General features: G+C 45.1%; 2 protein-coding genes across 3 annotated transcripts; one reads left to right on the forward strand and one right to left on the reverse strand.

Moving 5' to 3' along the window:
* Positions 1-13,852: 13,852 nt before the first annotated feature.
* On the reverse strand, positions 13,853-14,555 carry LOC126579146 (DNA-directed RNA polymerase II subunit RPB9). Of its 2 annotated transcripts, none has more exons than XM_050242494.1 (3): positions 14,394-14,555; positions 14,189-14,345; positions 13,853-14,113 (listed from the first exon to the last, which is right to left on the reverse strand). In XM_050242494.1, the coding sequence occupies exons 1-3, from the start codon at positions 14,446-14,448 to the stop codon at positions 13,924-13,926; spliced, it is 402 nt and encodes a 133-aa protein (XP_050098451.1). In that variant the 5' UTR covers positions 14,449-14,555; the 3' UTR covers positions 13,853-13,923. The 2 variants fall into 2 exon arrangements, with proteins under 2 accessions (XP_050098451.1, XP_050098443.1); XM_050242486.1 differs by having other exon boundaries at positions 14,189-14,317; positions 14,394-14,554.
* A 56-nt stretch (positions 14,556-14,611) lies between these two features.
* On the forward strand, positions 14,612-15,851 carry LOC126579142 (hsp70-binding protein 1). The gene is made up of 3 exons (XM_050242471.1): positions 14,612-14,741; positions 14,811-15,635; positions 15,697-15,851. The coding sequence occupies exons 1-3, from the start codon at positions 14,691-14,693 to the stop codon at positions 15,766-15,768; spliced, it is 948 nt and encodes a 315-aa protein (XP_050098428.1). The 5' UTR covers positions 14,612-14,690; the 3' UTR covers positions 15,769-15,851.
* The last annotated feature ends 3,243 nt before the right edge of the window (positions 15,852-19,094 follow it).

Genomic DNA, 19,094 nt, shown 5'->3' on the forward strand with positions numbered 1-19,094 from the left:
AGGAGTGTCTGTGGTCATGCGGGTAAGATGATCGCGAGTCTGCAATCTATCGTTAACCAAAAAGGGGATAGTACGCTCTGGTTTCGGTTCTCTTAGTCGACTAGTATGGTTTGTATTTTACTTTACTTTACTCCGTTGGATTGGTTTTTAAAGTTGGTTAATTTTATGTGACACAAACACACCCAAACACACACATTCAAACATTCGCACATTCGCACAAGCACACACAAAACGGCATACACTCATACTAGACGTGTGTTTGTTTGGTTGGTACCGTGTGCCATGTCTGTGGAAACCCGTAGATCCGAACTTGTGCTGTCTTATTTACTTGTTACAAGAACGGATGTATGGGATTCTGCCGTCGGTTGGCCGATCATCGATTCTGGCGTTGTTGTGGTGGTCGTCTGCTTCAAGAACCGCACAAGCGAGAGGTTCAAGCCGAGGAAGGAGCCGAGAATCCAGGCAGTAGAAGAAGCATTATCCAAGAAAGCAACAAAGAAACAAGAAGCTCTGTGGTGATGGTGGTGGTGGTGGTGTGTGCTGTTGGACTGGAATAAGAACCATGAAAGCTTTCGTTTGGGTACTGCAGAACTAGTAGCGAAGGAGATACACTTTTTTCTTCCTTAAGGAATCGAAAATTCGTGCTCTCCCAGGATTTCCAGTACGGAACAACGGGATATCCTGCAGGAGAATGACGGAGAGAGAGAGAGAGAGAGAGAGAGAGAGAGAGTGTGCGCACGACAGAGATAGAGCAATAGCGAGAGTGCATAATGGTGGTGGTTGGAGAGTGTTTGAATCATGGAAAATCATTCTCACAAGCGCAACATTAGCTGCTACGGTACCGCGATAGCCTAGCTCCCCCCAAGAGAGAGGAACATTCCATGCTCGGAAGAGAACATTTATCGCTTCGCTCCAACACGAAAACCTCCTTTCTCCAGGATGTATGGAGCAAGTTCTGGGTTATAGCTAGCTGGCCTAGCACAACAACACAACGTTGCCATCGTTCTCGTGGAGGAAAATTGTTCGTCCTGGAAGAAGGTGTGTTGCCTGCTGCTGCTGCTGCTGCTGCTGCTTCTGCGTCTGGTGTGTGGTGTGTGAAGTGGGTGGTGATGGGGTGGTATCACGCTCGCTCTCTTTTTCTCTCTCTCTTTCGTTTGCCTGTCGTGTGCGAGCAAAGGAGGAGAAGCGCGCGAGAGAGAGAGCAGAACGACGAACAGACTACTACACTGCTCTAGTCAGAATCCTATCCACCCAGTGATTGTCGGAAGAGGGCACAAAAAGCTCGAGCGATCGTGCCAGGCTCGGCAGGATAATGCCGGAGAGACATCCCCGAGCTCTAGTAGCCTGCGAGTCAGTCAACCGACCAGCGACCGTACTGGGTCCACACTCATTGGGGGTCAACACAAAGGAGAGGAGCTCGTCCCAGGAGCCGAACCGCGGAAGAGAATCGCCCGCAAAAAGCAGGAAGAGATCCGTTCGAGCGACCCTCAATCGATCCGTTGTGTAGTTTCCCGTCTTCAGTTGGAAAATTCGTTTTGATTCATTTTCGGTTTTTTTTTCGTTTATTGGTTTTTAGGTTTTTTTTCCTTTCAAGCATAATGTTATGTGACTTGTGTAATTTTGTGTGTGCGTCCTGCTGTGTGAATCGTGCGTGTGTGTATGTATGTGTGCGCTTGTGCAAACTCTGTGCTAAATGGATATGAGCCGAGCAGAGGGTACACTCCACCAAAAAGGATCCGTGAAATTGTGGAATCCCGTTCAGTTCGGTCGACATTCCGAGAAAATTGTGCAACTTTTCCTTTGTTGCAGCGCTCTGTTTGGTGTGTTTAGGGTGCGATCCGTGCCGTCATTCCCTTAAAGTCCTTTCCCTTTGTTTGATCATCTCCCAGGCAAAAGATACTAGCATTGTGTTTGGCTAAACCAGTTCCTTCTCCCAAGAATCGACAAATCTGTCTTCTTACTTCTTCTATCGCCCACAGGCATTACATGATTTTTCTTCCGCAGTTTCTCTCTCCCTGATTGGTTCTTTAGCAACATTGGCAACGATGTATGTTCCGTTTAGTTTCGGTATAAGATGAAATTTGCTAGAAAAAAAAACAATAAAGAAAAATCGAACAACCATTTCCACAATTGAGCCACACACATCTGTGTGAATATAGAGAATGGGTCACCAGCAGCGTATGCAGTCCGAGCGACCGTATGGGTGTCTTTTCTCGATCACCGGCTCATTGTTAGAGATGGTTAGTTCGAAAAGCACTCACACTAATTTGATAACAAAAAATCAAGCGAAAATGAAACTAAGTACACAAATTATCAAAAAATTCGACAATAAAGATCAAACCGAACCGAAAACACAAGAACACGGTAAGAAAAAGAAGAAGAAAAAAAATAAAAGAAAAACAACAAACCAAATCCAAAAAAGAAAACATGACAACAAATTGAACAAATAAAATTTCGAAACCAATTGGCAGTTTTACTCATTTCGTTACTCTACTCGTAGTATCCTATTCGAACTTAGTCTTAGTAGCATCTATCTGGAGCACGTAGCAAAAACGAGGCGACGGGAGCGGGCCAGCGGAATATGGGTTGTTATATGGAAGTCATCGTCTTGCAGGAAGCGTGACGAATGCTTATGTTCAGTAGTCCATAATTTATATGAAAATTGTGGTACTATTTTAAGTGGGTTTTTTTTAAATATCAATTGTTTTCACTGTTTGGTTGTTTTATTTTAATTGTATATTTTTTTATGTCGTTCCTAAGTAAATGAATGGGCGCCATGCAGGGTGAAATGCACAGAGTATTTTCCAGTATTGTCACGAAGATGTATTTTTATTAATTTAGAGATTTTTTTGAGATACACTTACTTTTATTATTTTTATTTTTTATTATGAATAGACTATTAGTCTAGAAAATGATCAATCTGTATACGTTTTATCGATCGAATTTTGTAAGGAGAAGGCTTGGTCAGATGGAAAAATCGAATATGTTGGCAATTTTTCCAATGCGATTATATGAATTTCCCGAAAGCAAGGCTCGTGGAGATGCTATTCTATGTGCTGCCCTGAAAAGATGCTGGAAGCGCTCGATGCTTCTGTCATGGAGCCATGGTGTTGTCTACCACTGTTTAGAGTGCCTTAAAAGCATTTGATTTTGTTTGCTTTGGAGCTGTTGGCGTTGATATGCCACATTATTAATGCTGACATGCGTGCTAAGCGCACGTGTTATGGGGATGGGGAAGTCGAAGCTAGCTGTCAGCCAATCGCTCTCTGTATCACAAGCATGCGGATCAAGATGTGTATATACGAAGGTAAGTAGTAAGAATAATTTATAGAACAATGTTCAAATTCTTTGAATTAAAAGAAAAGATAGATATGCACCAAAAATCTTGAGCGAATGTCTCTGTTTCGCTATGTTTTAAAATATATTTTCTTTCAATAGTATTGACATGTTCTTTTGAAAATTGTATAAATGATTAACGGTTTATAGGAAACAGTTCTATTTGTGGCATCTAGTTGCTAATTCGATCCGTTCCATAAGCAATTTATCGCGTATATCTTCATCGGAACGGAATTTCGGAAAACACAAGACCAATCCGAACCCCTAGTGTTAAATGTGACCTTTGAATGCCTTAACTAGGAGTATCTCATTGAAAAATGTGTGTCCGAGTACTATGGAAAACACTAAAATTTGGATCTTAGTGCGCAGTCATTTATATTGTGCGCTGTACACACTATCTAACACATAGTTATATGCCGTAGCGAATGTCGAACATCACTACCTCTCAACAATTTCAGCAGTTCCATGCTGAGCTAGAACCCGTTTTTATACAATCGTTGTCGTCGTGTAAGCCATCCCGGAAAGGCTCAGCGTAGGTCTGTGTGCAATGGCCGATTAATGGAAGCGTCGCGAAATCGGAACGACTCGTGTGTTGCCTGTGTCCTGCGTGCACTACTTCCGTGCTGAGGTAGTTGGTTGTATAGTACCGTGTTAGTTTTCACTATTCGACTATACAACTGGCTAGCTTGCCATGTGAGTAGAGCAAAGCCGCCCCGTTCACCGCCAGCAAAGAGGGACGGTGTTAATTCTTCCTGGAACTGCATGCAGCCGATCATCAACTGTCCGCGCTTAACGGTAGCCAACCACCGCGCTAGGGCGCCCCGTAAAGCGCGACTCCAATTTCGCGACATCGATTATTTATTTGTTTTTTCCATCGCACTACGGTTCCAATATCGGTAAAAAGTTCTATGTACCTCCTCGACCTCACCGAATGGATCAAAACACCTTTTTAATGAAATTCAACAAAGCATTTCCCATGTGCTTGCATATTTTGATTGCACCTTGCTTTTTGATGTCCGGTGGAGGTGGTGGTGGTGGTGGTGATGTCTGGGCTCGGAGACATAACGCTCCAGCCACGCAGCTCGACGTGCAGCGACATCAAATAAAACCGCAACGTCAATTCCTGAATGCTGCCAAAAACCAATAACGGGTTCTACGCGATGAACTCATTTTTTGTTTCGCTTAAAAAAAAGTTAATGTTGGCCTTTTTTTCTAGAGACAAGTTTAAATCATCTTTTTGCATGATAAACAATTAACTCCATCGAATGCAGCAGTTTGTTTTCGCTCATCCTTGTGTTGTCTTGCACGCCATTATCGTGCCAATGTTCTTCGGGTATTTCGACAGGAAACACACATAATGTGTGGATTGAGTTCACACTTATACTAAAGGTAGTTAAAAAATTATTAAAGCTCATCTAACCAATCAAGAATTTTGCTGTACGACGAAACAAATCGTGTTAGGCGTTCGCATATGTTCGGTATCTATTTTAACGTCATTTGCGGAACTCGTGCAGAATCGCTATCAACATGTCATCTCTTTTTTTATCATCATCATCCTTGGTGATTCTTCGATTCATGTTTTTGAGTTGGATTAACAAGGATTTTTCTAATCAAAACCATCCAATCAACACTAATCGAAATGTTATTCATCGATATTATTTTTCTTTGCTAAGCCTCTGTTGCAGTCATATGTGGAACATTTTTTGTTCGCACTCGCTCTGCCCCATCAAAACACCTTCGTGATCATCCATCCATCCATTTCTACATTACCATCCATCGCATTTCCGGGTTATGATTTCAAGTAGAGTATCCATCTGTTTTATTTGTTTCGTTTTTATGTATCTGCTGATTCCCTGAGACCCTAACTTGTGACTATCGTTACAAAGTTTCACAAGTTTTGATCTCCGGTATTAGCGGTTGAGATGCGACGGGTTTTGTGTGATTATGAGCTGTCGTGAGTGTCTGTTTCTATACCGGTATTGATCGCCGACTACATTTGTTAGTTAAAGAGGTTTTTTGTGTCTAATATGTGCGTGCAAGACTTACACTTAGTGGAAAATGCAATCCCTGTGCTAATTGGTGTCGTGTGTCACGTTCAAGCAGAATTTGCTACAGCGGATGAACGTTCCATAAAAAGTAAGGTAAGTTCTGATTGCTGATCACCAATTGTCCATGGACTTGTGCATTGTCATTTGCATGATCAAGGCGTGAGGAGGTGAGTTTTAAACTGTGCACAACTCCAACGGGGATGGAACGGTAATATGTGAGTAAAAAGGATTGTCTATAAAAAAGTAAAATGCCTAATACGCGAATAATAACATGCTATACAAACAGCATAATAAACAATCTTTTCGTGTATTCGATGACTGTCATTCAAAGTAACGAAGATTAGGCACGAACTTAAAGAACTGCATCTAACCTGAGATGATGACTTAATAAAATCTAACTCAAGGTTTTATCCACAGTCAAACGATATTGCAAAGGCATTATCCTCCATTTAACAATTTATGTTGTTAAAGAAAAAAAAGTTATATCCTTCGATAAAAGCTTAAAATTTAACAAACATAACTCTCTATAACCGCGACCTAATACTGCTATAAGCTACAAAAATAGCCTATGGGCCTTTATGCATTTTTGGATAGAAAGATTATTACATCAATCGTCATTTTAAAGTCCGGTTTGATTCGAAAATGTTGCTGCAAGTCTTTCAAATCATCACAAACTAGATTACGAACGTTAATGTATCACAACAGAGGGGTTCACCACAAAAACTCACGCAAATGTGTTATAGTGTTGACTTAATGATACTCATCTCGAGAAACTAGTTTCTGAGGCGCAGTGGATACGTCAGACAGTGGACAAATTTAGATTCTAAGCAGGATCTTCCTCTCTGATCTATCGGGTCTAAGCTTCTTATCGCGGTAGACGATCGCACCGACCTCCGAGCATCTTTCCAAGTCTTTTTTTTTTCTTTTAAATTCTCGGCATCACTTACCGCAGCACAGTTTAGATCTACGAATCCGATTAAATCCATTAGAAACGTTCGGGGGTCTTGGTCGTCCGACGACGTATCGTCCTAAACGTGCTATTTCGCCTTGATTTTCTTGAGGACAATTTTTACGACCGTTTTCCGTAACCTTGAGCCCAATGCGAAAATAGTGAAGCGACGGCGGTCATCAACCTGCGATTTGCGTTGCCTAAATACCAGTGGCCGCGAATGTGCATGCAAGCGACGGTTTTTGGAAGACAAAATACCATTTGGTATTTGAGTCCAGCATTAGATATGAGGGAGAGTGAGATATGCTCGTTGTGACTCCCAGTAGTGATGCAAAAGATGATGCAGCTGGTGAACGGTGACCCGATGAAAGATGACAGCTTATCGAGAAAGGCATAGACGGTACCGTGGTAAGGGGCAGTTGCACATTATTAGAATGGAAATTAGAAGCAGACGGCCGGTAGGGAGATGTATGCAACCCCGGGGTGCGCACGTCTAGTGAGGGTTTCAGCTGCTGCTGTTGCAGGACCTAATCTAATCTTGGGCAGCTGGTTTTAGATTGAGACGGGACGGGTGATCCTGTAGAAGGGTTTATCTAGCTTTTGTGCCGATTATTTGCAAAATGCAGCATTAGAGACAGAGGTCCCAATAGAGGAGGAAACCACACGTGGGGTAACATATCGAAACACCAGACACAAAGAAGAGGCACAAAGCATAAGAAGCGCATCAAAGAAAAGAAGGACAATGTTGAGTATGTGTCCAGTAGCAGCGGACGGGATCTCTTCAGTGCGTGCCCCCTTCCATGGGCGAAATCCATTCGGGGAATGCATGTGCTGCCTGCTCTGTCCCCTTTTCTGGTGCGCGGTGGTGCGCGGTTCTGCTGCACCACTACTGTGTGTACGGAGCAGCACCAAGGGGGCTAGTTCTCGAAATGGAGATGCGCGCCGGGCAAACTGGTTTTCTGCACAAAAAATCCTCAGAAACTGCTTCAAAATCTTCCGGCCACCGACGACGGGGTGATGCTTTTGTAATGAAATGCAAAATTCGTTGCAAGCGCGCCCGCTAAGCTTCGTCCCGTAACGGTACGGTCCCGTGGTGCTGTGCGATGCGGTGCCACTTGGTGTGAGACTTGAAGAAACACAAATCATTTGTTTCCTAATCCCTTCCAATGCATAGATCTTGCGTCTAAAACGCACCACGCCTGTTGGTTCCCACCGATTGCTGTGTACCGCGAGGTGGTGCGATTTTTATTGCACGTTACACCGGACGTCCGGTTTGGGAATCTTGGATGCAGGTCCGGCAAAGATTACTGTAAAGACCATGACGCTGCATGTTGCAAACCATCGTTTTGAGATGATTTTTTTTCGAAACTCTCTGTGAGAAAAGAACAAAAGTTTATTCTCTGTGCAAAGAGAACATCCAGCGTCTTTGTCAAACTTAAAAATATATAATTTAATACAGAAATGATTATGGCCACTCAAAATGAAACAGTTATGAAGAAGTTAGCTGAACCGCTAAATCACGTATAAAGATCAGCGTAGATCATAATGTGGACACTAAAAACCAAAGCCCTCTATGGATCTTTACTGAAGCATCCGGAGAGTATAGTCAGATAAGATTTGGGTCAATGGGATTTAACTCCTCCTCCGGGTTGAAATATAATCGAATGAGGAACTAAAAGTGAGTAAAAGTGAGCCCTAATCCCTTAATATTGGAGAATGTTTTAATCTACAGCTTGTTTAGAGTACGTTTTGTTCAGATAACACATTCGTTTGCATATGTTTTTATATTACCGGTTAAGGGTTTCAATGCACTTTTAAATGAAAATTCAGCAATTACTTATCATTCCGAATTGAAAGGAAACTACATAAAATGTGTTATGGCTCTAGCTAATTTATCTATAAAAGTTTGTGTCCATTATTGCCCTTTTCTCTATTTCTTTTTTCATTTATAGCCACCTTCACCAACATACAGAGACAAGCCCCTTAAAGAAGCTCCATTGAATCGCCAACTCACCGGATCGGATTTATTCCCAACAGCGTTGCTACGAGGTCGTCCTGCTTGATCGAACGAACATGCGAAAACGTGCATCCGTTTGCAGAAGGAAGTCCCTGGTACGCGGAATGATCAGCGGAAGATAACGAAAACTGCAAGCTGAATGTAAGAGAGCGAGACAAGAGCGTAGAATGCAGCATCATCTCTCTGTGCTCCAAGAATTAGACCTCCAGTCCAGCCAATGCAGCAGACAGCCACCCGGTCGGTCGGTGGAGGTGGATGTGGTCCTCCGAGATATGCACGTGACTGGTTCTGGATGCACTTTTCGAACCGGCAATGCTGGGATGCTGTGTGCCAAGAGAGAGAATCTGCGCATCTGTGTGCGTCGGTGCTGGCCCGGGACCATTTTGCTACTCGCGGGTGAGTCTCTGTGGAACCGATTCCTTCCTTTTCGGTCTGAGAATCTCTTTCACTCTCTCTCGCGCTCCTGATTGCAGTTCTCGCTGCAACATACATTCTCAGCCGCAGCCGCAGCAGCATCAGTTGAATGACCTTTTCGCCAAACGTGGTGCAGGATTTATAATCTACGACTTTGCACGACGCTCTCTTTCTTTCTTTCTAGTTATCTTGTTCTTTATACTCGGCTCGAGCCGTAGCTCTCTTTTTCGTTCAGGGGGTTTCGCTTCCCTTTTTTTTATAGCGGGGTATCTCTTTCAGGCCTTTTTCCGCACAGACCTCGCGGCCGTCGCGCCTCGCGACCGGATGAATCTCCTTTGTTGCGGCTCAACATTTAGTCCCGCGCTGTGGTGGCGGCCCACGAACAGACGCGCCATGGCTTTGCACCTCGCGGACCCTTTCGCGATCGCGACTGGACACGGGGACGACTTGTGGTGGAACGTCCGTCCTGTACCCTCCCGAATCGTTGTTCTGCCCCGCAGCGTGTGGCGCGACCCGTCCCGTCCCGTCCAGACCTGTTCGATCCTTGTTCAGACGGTTATGGCCCTTCCATCGTAGGGCCCGTGACCGTGGTCGTCGTCTTGTGCGATTCCACCGTTCTCTTCGAGTGGTTGCATCTTACGTTCGTACTTCAATCTCGGTAAATCCACCCCGATTTTTCTTCTTTCCCTTTGATATTCTTTTATTCTAATGCCTCTTCTCCATTCCTAGCGGTTGAGTATTCAAACGTCCAGCAGCTTCATCGCCATCGGGCATCGCAAGACCTCTTACAGTGGAGAACGATCGTTGGTTCGCTTTGAGACTTCTCTGGCACGTGTAAAGCATCCCTCTGTTGGTTTGAAGAGAGGATTTACGACGTAATCTTTCGGTGATGGTCAATAACATCCTCACTGATGACGATCGCCGGCTTACAACACCACACGCAGTGTTATGATCGGCAGCATCCAAAAAGATCATCCAATCCTTCTCGATTTCGGTCCATCCATCAGCCCAACTTCGGCTTCTGCGGCGCCCAGCCTTGAAAATACTACAGTTCAATTCTACAAGAGTCGAAACCATGGGAAAGGACTTGGAGCCACAATCGGGCACAGATGGTCGGCCAGTGATACAAGGATGCAGGCGAGACGTGATTCAAAAAATTGAAAAGAACTCGATGTCAACCCGCCAAAGGAACGGTAAGATCAAACGAAGAAAGAGGAGAAGGCCTCTAGTTGCTGCTGCTGCTGCTCTGGAGGACATAAGGCAGCGTAAACGTAAACGGAGGATATTTCTGCTCCGTGGATGATGCATCCTCTTGTAGAAGGTTACCGCTGTCATCGGATCACCGGTGGTGGTAGTGGTGGTGGTTGTCAGAGACGGCCGCTGCCGACAGCTTATGGCAATTGGATGGCGGCGGCGGTTCCACGATTGCACTGATCACGTTCATACAATGGGATTTGCATCGATCACTGGCCTTAGGTGGTGCAGAAGGCCAAGAAAACACTGTGCACGGGAAGAAACTGAACGATGGACTACAGTTTATAGGAGGATCCCTTTCACCGGTTCCAGAGGGAACTCCGTTCCGGGAGATGCGTGGTGCGAGAACAGGACAGCATCCCGATGCCAACGATGAACTTTGTGGTGTTTCCAGCTCCTCCTCAGGCATCGATAGTTAAAACAGGTCGGGTCTTGTAGAGGGTCACCATTTACGATGGCCAATTGTGATCCACCGCGCCGTCGATATCATCTTGGATTGATAGATGCGTGTGCAGCTATAAGTGGCTTCAATAACATGGGCCACAAGGGCATTATGTGCCTTGGAGAGAGAAAAAGAGACGTTGGATGGATCGTGTTTCCTTCGATGCAATGACACTTCCGACCGAGCCGTGATACTCCCGATGGTGGGTGGGGTTGATGAGGAATGGGAGTCATGTTCACATGATACGGAAAGCAATTGATCATTCCATAACCTTTGGCAGACTTGTTGGAAAAGATTAGTATTGAGAGTTGAGCTTAGGCTTACGACATGAGTTCCGGTGGGCCTAGTTAGGTCAAAATTACCAGATCAATTGCCTCACAACACGCGCATAAGCTTTTATTAGTTGCTAAATTGAGTATGAGATATTCTATACATATTTCTTATCGCACATTAGACTTTAGCTAAACTTTACATTAACGACATATTATTAAGATTTCCAAGAATATTTGAAAAACTTCTAAACCGCGACTATCTGTGGTACATCGTTTGAGCATCTTTTTTCCACATATTAAATACGATCGCGCGATGATGATGCTGATGACGATGATCATCATCATGAAACGGGCAGCAAAAAGCGTGATGCGTTGGCCTGTTTCGCGCTGCAGTCCGAAATTCATTGAATTAAGTAAGCTTCTTTCTAACGGCGGGGTGTACGACAACCCCGTGGCGCGCTGGTGGTGGACCTTTCCAACGGGCACCGACAGCGCACGCACTCGACGCAGATTCGTTCGACCCCGGTTCGGCCCCCGGAGGCCAACGGAGCATGAAACTGCATTTTTGTTGGATGCATTTTCAGTTGGTGCGCGCGGACCACGTTTCGCGCGACACCGTCGAGAACGCGAACAGAAAGAGGAGAAGAGTTCATTAAACTCTCTCTCTCGCGTACTCCTCGGGAAGGGTGAAATGGGTTGAAGGGGTGCAGGGTGCATCTGGAAGGGTGGAGGGGGGTGACGGTGGACCGCGACGTCATTTTTATGGCGTTTGTTTTTTCCTCTTCTCTACTCCGTGCATCACAAACACAAAAGAAGGTGATCGTTCAAGGGGATCGGGTGGAGGAAAGAGTGATAGCAGGGAGGAGAGAGGGAGAGACCAAAGAGAATCAACAAAAGCGCGACGCGCAGGACGCGATGAAGCGATTCGCGCCAATATTCATTCAAGACGATGATAACAATAATAATGGTTATAAAGTTTGTTGAATTAATTTCAACAATTTGCCTTCGACGAAAGTGATCGCGTGGAGTTAGCGTTGATACGCGAAGCTTGCCTTGCAGCGAACGCCTGAACTCGTGATGGTGATATGAGGCTTTCGCTTTTGTTGCAGACGATAATTTAGCATTACTTTAAAACACTCGGTAATTAAAGGATTAGAGGGGAGGAATTTTAATAAATATTGTTCGCAGGACGTGCTGGCGATTTATCTACCTTTAGCTGGATAGTTTGATCATGCAAAACATTTTGTGGATTTACGGGAATTCAAGAATTAAGGATAAATCTGGAATTGAGTGGTGATCAGCTGTGTGTAGCAATAAGAAAAGCACAGAATGCAACATGTTAGCTATATATTGTAAAATAAAATCATCAACATTTGTTAATCTTACGTTATTTAATTTATAACATGATCACTAGATCCATAGCCAATTGTCGCTAAGAACATATTCGATCCTCTGATATTTTAATAAACTGAACTGTATAAAATTTGCTTATGATTAATGTTCCGTGCGCACGAATTGTTTCCTATACAAACGACTCGTTTCTATGACCCTTCGTCAAATAATTTGTTTTTATTTCCCCTAACTCGGTGGGAGCTCGGCAGGACCCCCTCGATTAAAGTAAAATGCAAAAAAAAAACGGGTTCAATGCCATATGTCTCAACCCATTACCACACCAATTCTCTTGGGTGGTGTTCTGTAGAGGACTGCGTAATTGCAATTGATAATTATTGCACGCCTTCTAAACTGCTGTGCTGCCGATGCCGACAAATCTCCAAGGCACCATAGTGTGCACCACAGAGAGAGAAGGGTGGGTGGAAGAGTGTGATAAATTGGTCCAGTCCTTGCGGCGGTGGCGGTGGAACACTTGAAACCCATACCCATTCTACTGCCTCTGCTACATTGGAATCATTATATGGTGCACATGTATCGTGGGCATGCTTATGCGTGATCGACACCCATAATTAGCATGTTCTGGTGGCGCACTTACTTTCCCCATGCTGTCCCGTAAACTGTATGTCTTAACATTACGCGCCCATGTGACCGTTGTTTCCCTGAGACCGTGTGTAATTCAGAATGATAAAAAGGTCGTTCCCCACTGGTCGAGGGAAGTGGGACGTTTGTAGCTTTTTGGGTGTCTGCCAGGTACTCTTGAGTGGAGTCAAACATAATTCCGAAAACCAGGATCTTAACACGATCTCACGTCGATCTTGATCTCACGTTGAAAAGATAGATACTATAAAAGCATGTAAGCAATACAGGTTATCTACATTATCGGATGCGAACGGAAATGATGGTTCCATCTGTGATGCTTCTAAATGCTAATGGAGGCCAGATGAATCTCTGCTGCGGGTTAACGAAGCGCGAACAAAAAAAAACGATCTCAAGTGACTCCCACCAAGAAGAAAGTGGCAGTTGCAAGCCCCGATTTCTGATCGCAAACCACGTGGATAGCGAAATGGAGGTCGCAGATTAAAGTTCCTTTCTCTTTTGGTAAAGTAAGGTCAATACGAGCGACATTTCGCCGATGGTTTCCTTTCCGCAACCACCACACCACTTCCAACGACCCTAATCTGCCGATATTTCCACGCTTAACAAGGTGGCCACAAGCGTGTGTTTAATTAAAAGTGCACAACTGAAACCCCTGTCTTCCCGAACTGTTGCGCATGAAATGCGCTTCCTTTCGGGGACAAGTGATCGATAAAAAACGGAAAATGAAACACGATCAACCGGACATGCTGCGCGCAAGCTGTAGGATTACCGACCGTGCCATTTGGAAGAGATGAGCACCCGGGAGACATCGCGGGAACGCATTGTGTGTATGTTGCGCGCTGTAGATTATACCGGTGATTGTATCCATCTTGCTGTCCGCTGAATATTTATACCGAGGTTCCTCTTTGGGGAGGAAAAAGTGAAAGGAATCAACGGAACGACTCTTCTCTACGCAGATGCGCTGTCGCCGATAATTGGGTCAAATGCCGGATCTTTCCTAAGAGTGATTGAAAACAGGACAGGGAAAATAAGTGGAGGAAAACCGGTACAGATGCATGATATGTAAATAATGTACCGGCGATGACACGGAACACGGCAGTTTGAAATAAAATTACCAATACCTCGTTATTACTTATGCTAATGGTTTGTTTTATTGAAAAGAAAAGATGATAAGACAGGTTGTTAAAAGAAAGAACGACGCTCTATTCGGTCCATCGGTGGCAACAGGATGGGTTTGTGCAGACGTAGTACAGTCTCATTTCCTCTTCAGCACGCCGTGTTTGCGCCTGGAAGAAAACGGCTTCCCTGTGGGAACACTTGGGACAGGCGTGCTCTTCCGTCCGAGGAAGCGTCGGGTCCGATATCACATCCGGAACAATGTGCGTCAGCTCGCTGTGAAAGGGACGAGAAGGGTTGATTATTGGAAAAGGATTCAGGAGCCACACAACAGCTGCCTTCAGTACGTACTCAATTTCGTGCATAATTTTGTTCACGTAGATACAGTTCGAATCCGCTTCCTGCTTGTAGTCACAGTTGCGGCACGCGTAAAGCAGGATCTTGTTCTCCTTGTCCTCCTTCGGGTAAAGCATGTTGTTGCTGCAAAGATAATCCGGAAGAGGACCGCCTGCATCATCAGTTCCGTTCGTTTCCAAGATCACCCCGCGACCCTTACCATTCCTGACAGAAACGAATCCCCACGAATCCTGGTCCATCATCGTGTGCCGCATCGTACGCCATGGTTTTTTGGGAGTTTTTAAAGCACGATTTTAACAAATTATTTGAGGAAGTAAAAGAAACACCAACTTTTGTTGTGATGCCGAAAAAAAAACGCTTGAGAACTGTCAATTTTCTTGGCTGCTGCATGGGCAGAAAAATTGACATGAAAACAAACAAAAATCTCGAAAAATCTCGAAAGGAACCGAACATTCGGTGGAATTTTACTGAAAAATCACGGTGAAATACGGTCACGATGGCGAGTGGAGAAAATCCGGATCATCCCCGGCATCCCCGGAATCTGCAGGTAAGTGTATTACGAGCAAACAGACCCCGTGAGCGTTTATTCACACCTTTTCCCGGCATCAATCCGTAGGGGCTGCTGAAGTTCGCGATGGAAGCAACCAAAGAGGAGGATGCACCCCACGAATCGCAGCTACAGCCGATGGACGAGGAACGGCGGCGATTCCTGGAGAATGCCCTAAACTCGCTCACGGTCGATGTGGTTAAGGAGTTGGAGAAAGCGATGAAAACCCTGTTGGACGATTCCTCGAGTGATGAAGCGAAGGTAGAGGCCACCGAAATCGTAACCGACTATGTGCAGGATGTGGACGCAGCCAATGATTTCTTTAAAATCGGTGGATTCACAATTTTGCGGCCGGGTCTAGAATCGTCCAGTGCAAGTTTACGTGCCGGAACGCTTAGCTTGATCGCCGATCTGGCCCAGAACAATCCCTTTTGCCAGCAAAAGCTGCTCGAGATGAATCTGCTGGCGAAGCTAACGGAGTTGCTGTCGGACGAGCAGCCGGTTGCGGAAAAGGCATTACACTCGATCTCCTGCCTGGTACGGCACCACGAACCATGCCTAGCTGCCTTCATCGAGATTGGAGGGCTCGAGTGTATACTGGGATGCATACAGGCAGACAGCGAGAAATTGCGCGTAAAATCGGCCTTTCTGTTGTCTAGCCTGTGCGGTGAGCTGGAACCGGTGCGGGATGAATTCATCAAGCTGAACGCCGTCGAGGTGTTGATGGACGCAGTGAAACCGACGGATACTTATGATCCCAAGCTGGAGACGGCACTGTCTTCGTTGCAAGTACTGACCGAATGTAAAGCGGGAGTCAAACGCTGTAGCTCGGAAGGCTTTAGGGAGAAACTGGAAGCAATCATTAAACAGAGTGCCGGTAAAGAGGAATGTGAGGTAAGGAAAGATTAGAAGCGATCGAGGAGGATAAGATTTTAATCGAAATGTTTTCTTTCAGGATCAACTAAACTATGCCAAGACTTTAATGCAACGATGTTTCTTGAATGAGGCAGATGGAACGGAACGATAATACTAAGGCTTCGTATAACTAAGCTAGTGCATCCTATTGTGTAACGACGCTTTGTAATCAAATAAATCTTTTCAAAAGATGAACGCACGCCGCTTCACCTGCATGCTATGGCATCCATCTCAAACAAGGAAGTAGGACATCTGAATCTCGCTGACAATTTGTTGCGCATTGGCGAATGGCATTTATTGTGTAAATGCTTGCCCCTGTCTGCCAAGCAAATGGCCAAAATCCATTAGCTAGCCACAGGGACCTGTGTGATAAACAATATTCCTGAAGGAACATTATCAACGGAAATCGAGAACGCCAATGGACAGCGCACTTCCTTGGTTCGCAAAAATATGGAGCAATAACGATCGAAGGTGCGCAATATGATTCACGATGTGCCAAAAACTGGGCCAACAACATGTTTTCCCGGCTGCGCGGACCAACACACACGCACAAATGGACGCCACGGATCCCATAAAATATAGTTGTCTGGTGGCCACGACGCTCCCGAGTGGCACACACCAACGCATCCGCTCTTTTCAGGCACTTTTCTTGTTGCCGTAAACAGCCTCCGTCGTGCTGCGTTTCTGGGGTTTAGCGTCTGGCGTCCGGCGTCCGTTGTTTTGTTATTTCACTTTTTGCGTTTCTGCAACCAGCTCGGTCAACACCTTGCGCAGTTTCCAAGTAATTTCACGCTATCGTAGGGTTGTGGTGTACCGTATTGGATCCATCGATGGTTTACTTAATCTTTGATCCCAAAAGCGCCGTGCGCCGGGGTCTACGTTCCATTTAGCCGGTACCTAGCGTATCGCGACGGATGTCACGTGTCACGTACGAGACGCCGCGTTCTTGTACTGGCTTTCCTGTGAACTCATTAAAGCGTCCGATGTCTTTGTACTGAACTGCCCATGCTTTCTTCACCAAGTTATGCTGACTAAATCGATGGACAGTTGAAGGTAGCGGGTTCGACGCTAGTGGCATATATACGGTCCTCAAGGATCTTGACACAGAAGTTTAATATACGCTTTTCGCAAAAGGAAATCCATTATTTCCGTTCCACCATCCGGAGCTGTGGTTCCGCGGTTCAAGGTTGCTCTTTATGAGTTTGTCTGGCCGTCTCGACAGGCGACGGTTCAGTTATTGTTCTAAAACAAAACCAAAAATGGAAAGAACGCTCAAGTTCAGGGTCACTTATTGTTACGGGAAGATCTTCGAAGTGCGTTCGAACGCACATGTCACGTGTTAGGTACTGGCGTCTCCATCAACGATCGTTCTTGAACTGTAGCAGGGTAGGGAGGGATCGTGTGTAGTCTGTGTATTTTTCTTTTTTTTTGTTTTTTTTCTTTTCTTTTGTTTTATGATTAGCACAGAAATGCGTAACTAAAGCTATTTACGCGACAGATTTTCGTCTTTTTTACGCTTTTGCCCATTCTTTTCCGTCTTGTTGTTCAAAGTTTAATGCGAATTTGAATTACGGAAGGCAATAAACAAAATGCGCATTTATAGAAAATTATTTTTAAATGTTGAAGCCAGTTTTGCTTATTTTTATGAAGCATTCAAACACACGTTTTCCCCAAAAATATCAATTTATTTTTGTAAAGGCAACTGTGCTTTTTCTATTGCTTTTATACAGTGTGTTAGTATTTAACGTAACCATTTCTTACCATTTATTTTTTTTTGCCCTAAATGAAAAGCATCTCTGAGCAACAGTAACGAAACAATGAGGTTACAAATCAACACCAGCATCGCATACAGGGAGGCCACAACTCGTAAGTAGTACACACCCATTCTTTACTCGTCCAAAAAAGAGCGATCAACCGCGGTCGTACACGACGATGGTCCTTTATGGTGGAAAAATAAACGGATTTGGCACTCGGTTTCACCTTCGATCGTTACGGTGTTGGTGGAGGCGCATCGAAAGCCGAACCACTACGGCGCACTTTAACACGCGGTGGAAAATCCGACACCAGAACGATCGCAGTTCTGACCGCAACGTGGTGTGGGTGATGCTCCCTCACTTTGTTTTGCTTTCATTCTCCGTCACGATTCACGCGAATCATCAGACGCCTCGATCGTTCCTTACACCCGGAAGAGTCGAGGATCGAAGATGACGACGACGACGACACCATCACCAGAGCGCGATCGAGGGTGGCTTTTTGTTTTCTGTGTTTTCCAACAAACACTACCACCGCTCAGTGCCCTCACGCCGCTGTATGACCGCGACCGTGTTATTAATTACGCTTCGGGAAGTCTTTATGATGCCGACTCGGCGGGAAAGGTGTGTGGAAAGCGATCGCTTGCCGTCGCAGCGCAGAAATTGACTTATACCGGGCGCATCCTGCGGCGGAGGCTCAGTCGACTAGCGGCTTCCAAGAAGGAACGCAAGCAGCGAATCAAACCAAACATCTCCACAACGCATTAATTGTATCGCGCAAGATCTGGAACATCTTTACGATAAACAAAAGTGGCCAGAAAGTTTCGTGTGCCATTAGTGCAATTTTCAACAGCAATAGTCCATCGTGCGCAAACTTGCAACTGAACTTAAACGTGAAAAGTTTGATAAATTTGAACTGACACCAGACCAAGTGACTACGAGTGGGACATACAGAATCCTGGGACCTTAAAAAACAGTGGAAGTCCATTGAACTGTGTGATCGTAGAAAGTGATTGGATTTCACCAAACAGAAATTATCCAGCTGTGCAATTAGTTCCGAACTGTTGCTGTGATCGATCGTTACACTTGCGATCCTCGTCTTCCCTCACTCGTGAATCGTGATCAATCAACTGAAGTAAGTGCTCCTGCTGGTTAATTAGTGTCAATTCGTGTAGCTTCTTTTCTATCTATTCTTTCTTGTATGATTCCCGAAGGTAGACATACGCTTTCCTCGCCAGACAGCTTGTCTTTCGGGCTATTTTTGGGATTCGCCTGTCCTCACAGATGGTGTCAAGTGCGAGATCGCGCGGTTTGTGAGGGAAGGTTTGGCCAGGGGAGTGGCCATTGAACTTCGGTCTCATCAGTCGGATTTGTGGTTGTGACAGGAAGTGATGGATATGTTGGAACAAAGCGAAAAAAGGTGTAAAAATTCCGCGAATCCGCGGAAATGTGGAAACACACTGTTCGACCGAGAGCAATCGATTGAACGATGCGCAATTCCTGACTTGTGATCTTTTTTGGAGCAAATAGGGACACTTCTTCTCGAAGGATTAAGTACTCCGGGTGAATAATGGTGTCAAACCTAACTGGTATGCCCTGTTGTTTTCACTTGGTGCATGGGAAAGAAGGTCGCATGAACGGACGTGTGCTAGAAGCGGGATGGGATTTATCGCCCGGCAGGCACACG

Source organism: Anopheles aquasalis, chromosome 2 (genome assembly GCF_943734665.1).
Source record: "Anopheles aquasalis chromosome 2, idAnoAquaMG_Q_19, whole genome shotgun sequence".
NCBI classification, from domain to species: domain Eukaryota; kingdom Metazoa; phylum Arthropoda; class Insecta; order Diptera; family Culicidae; genus Anopheles; species Anopheles aquasalis.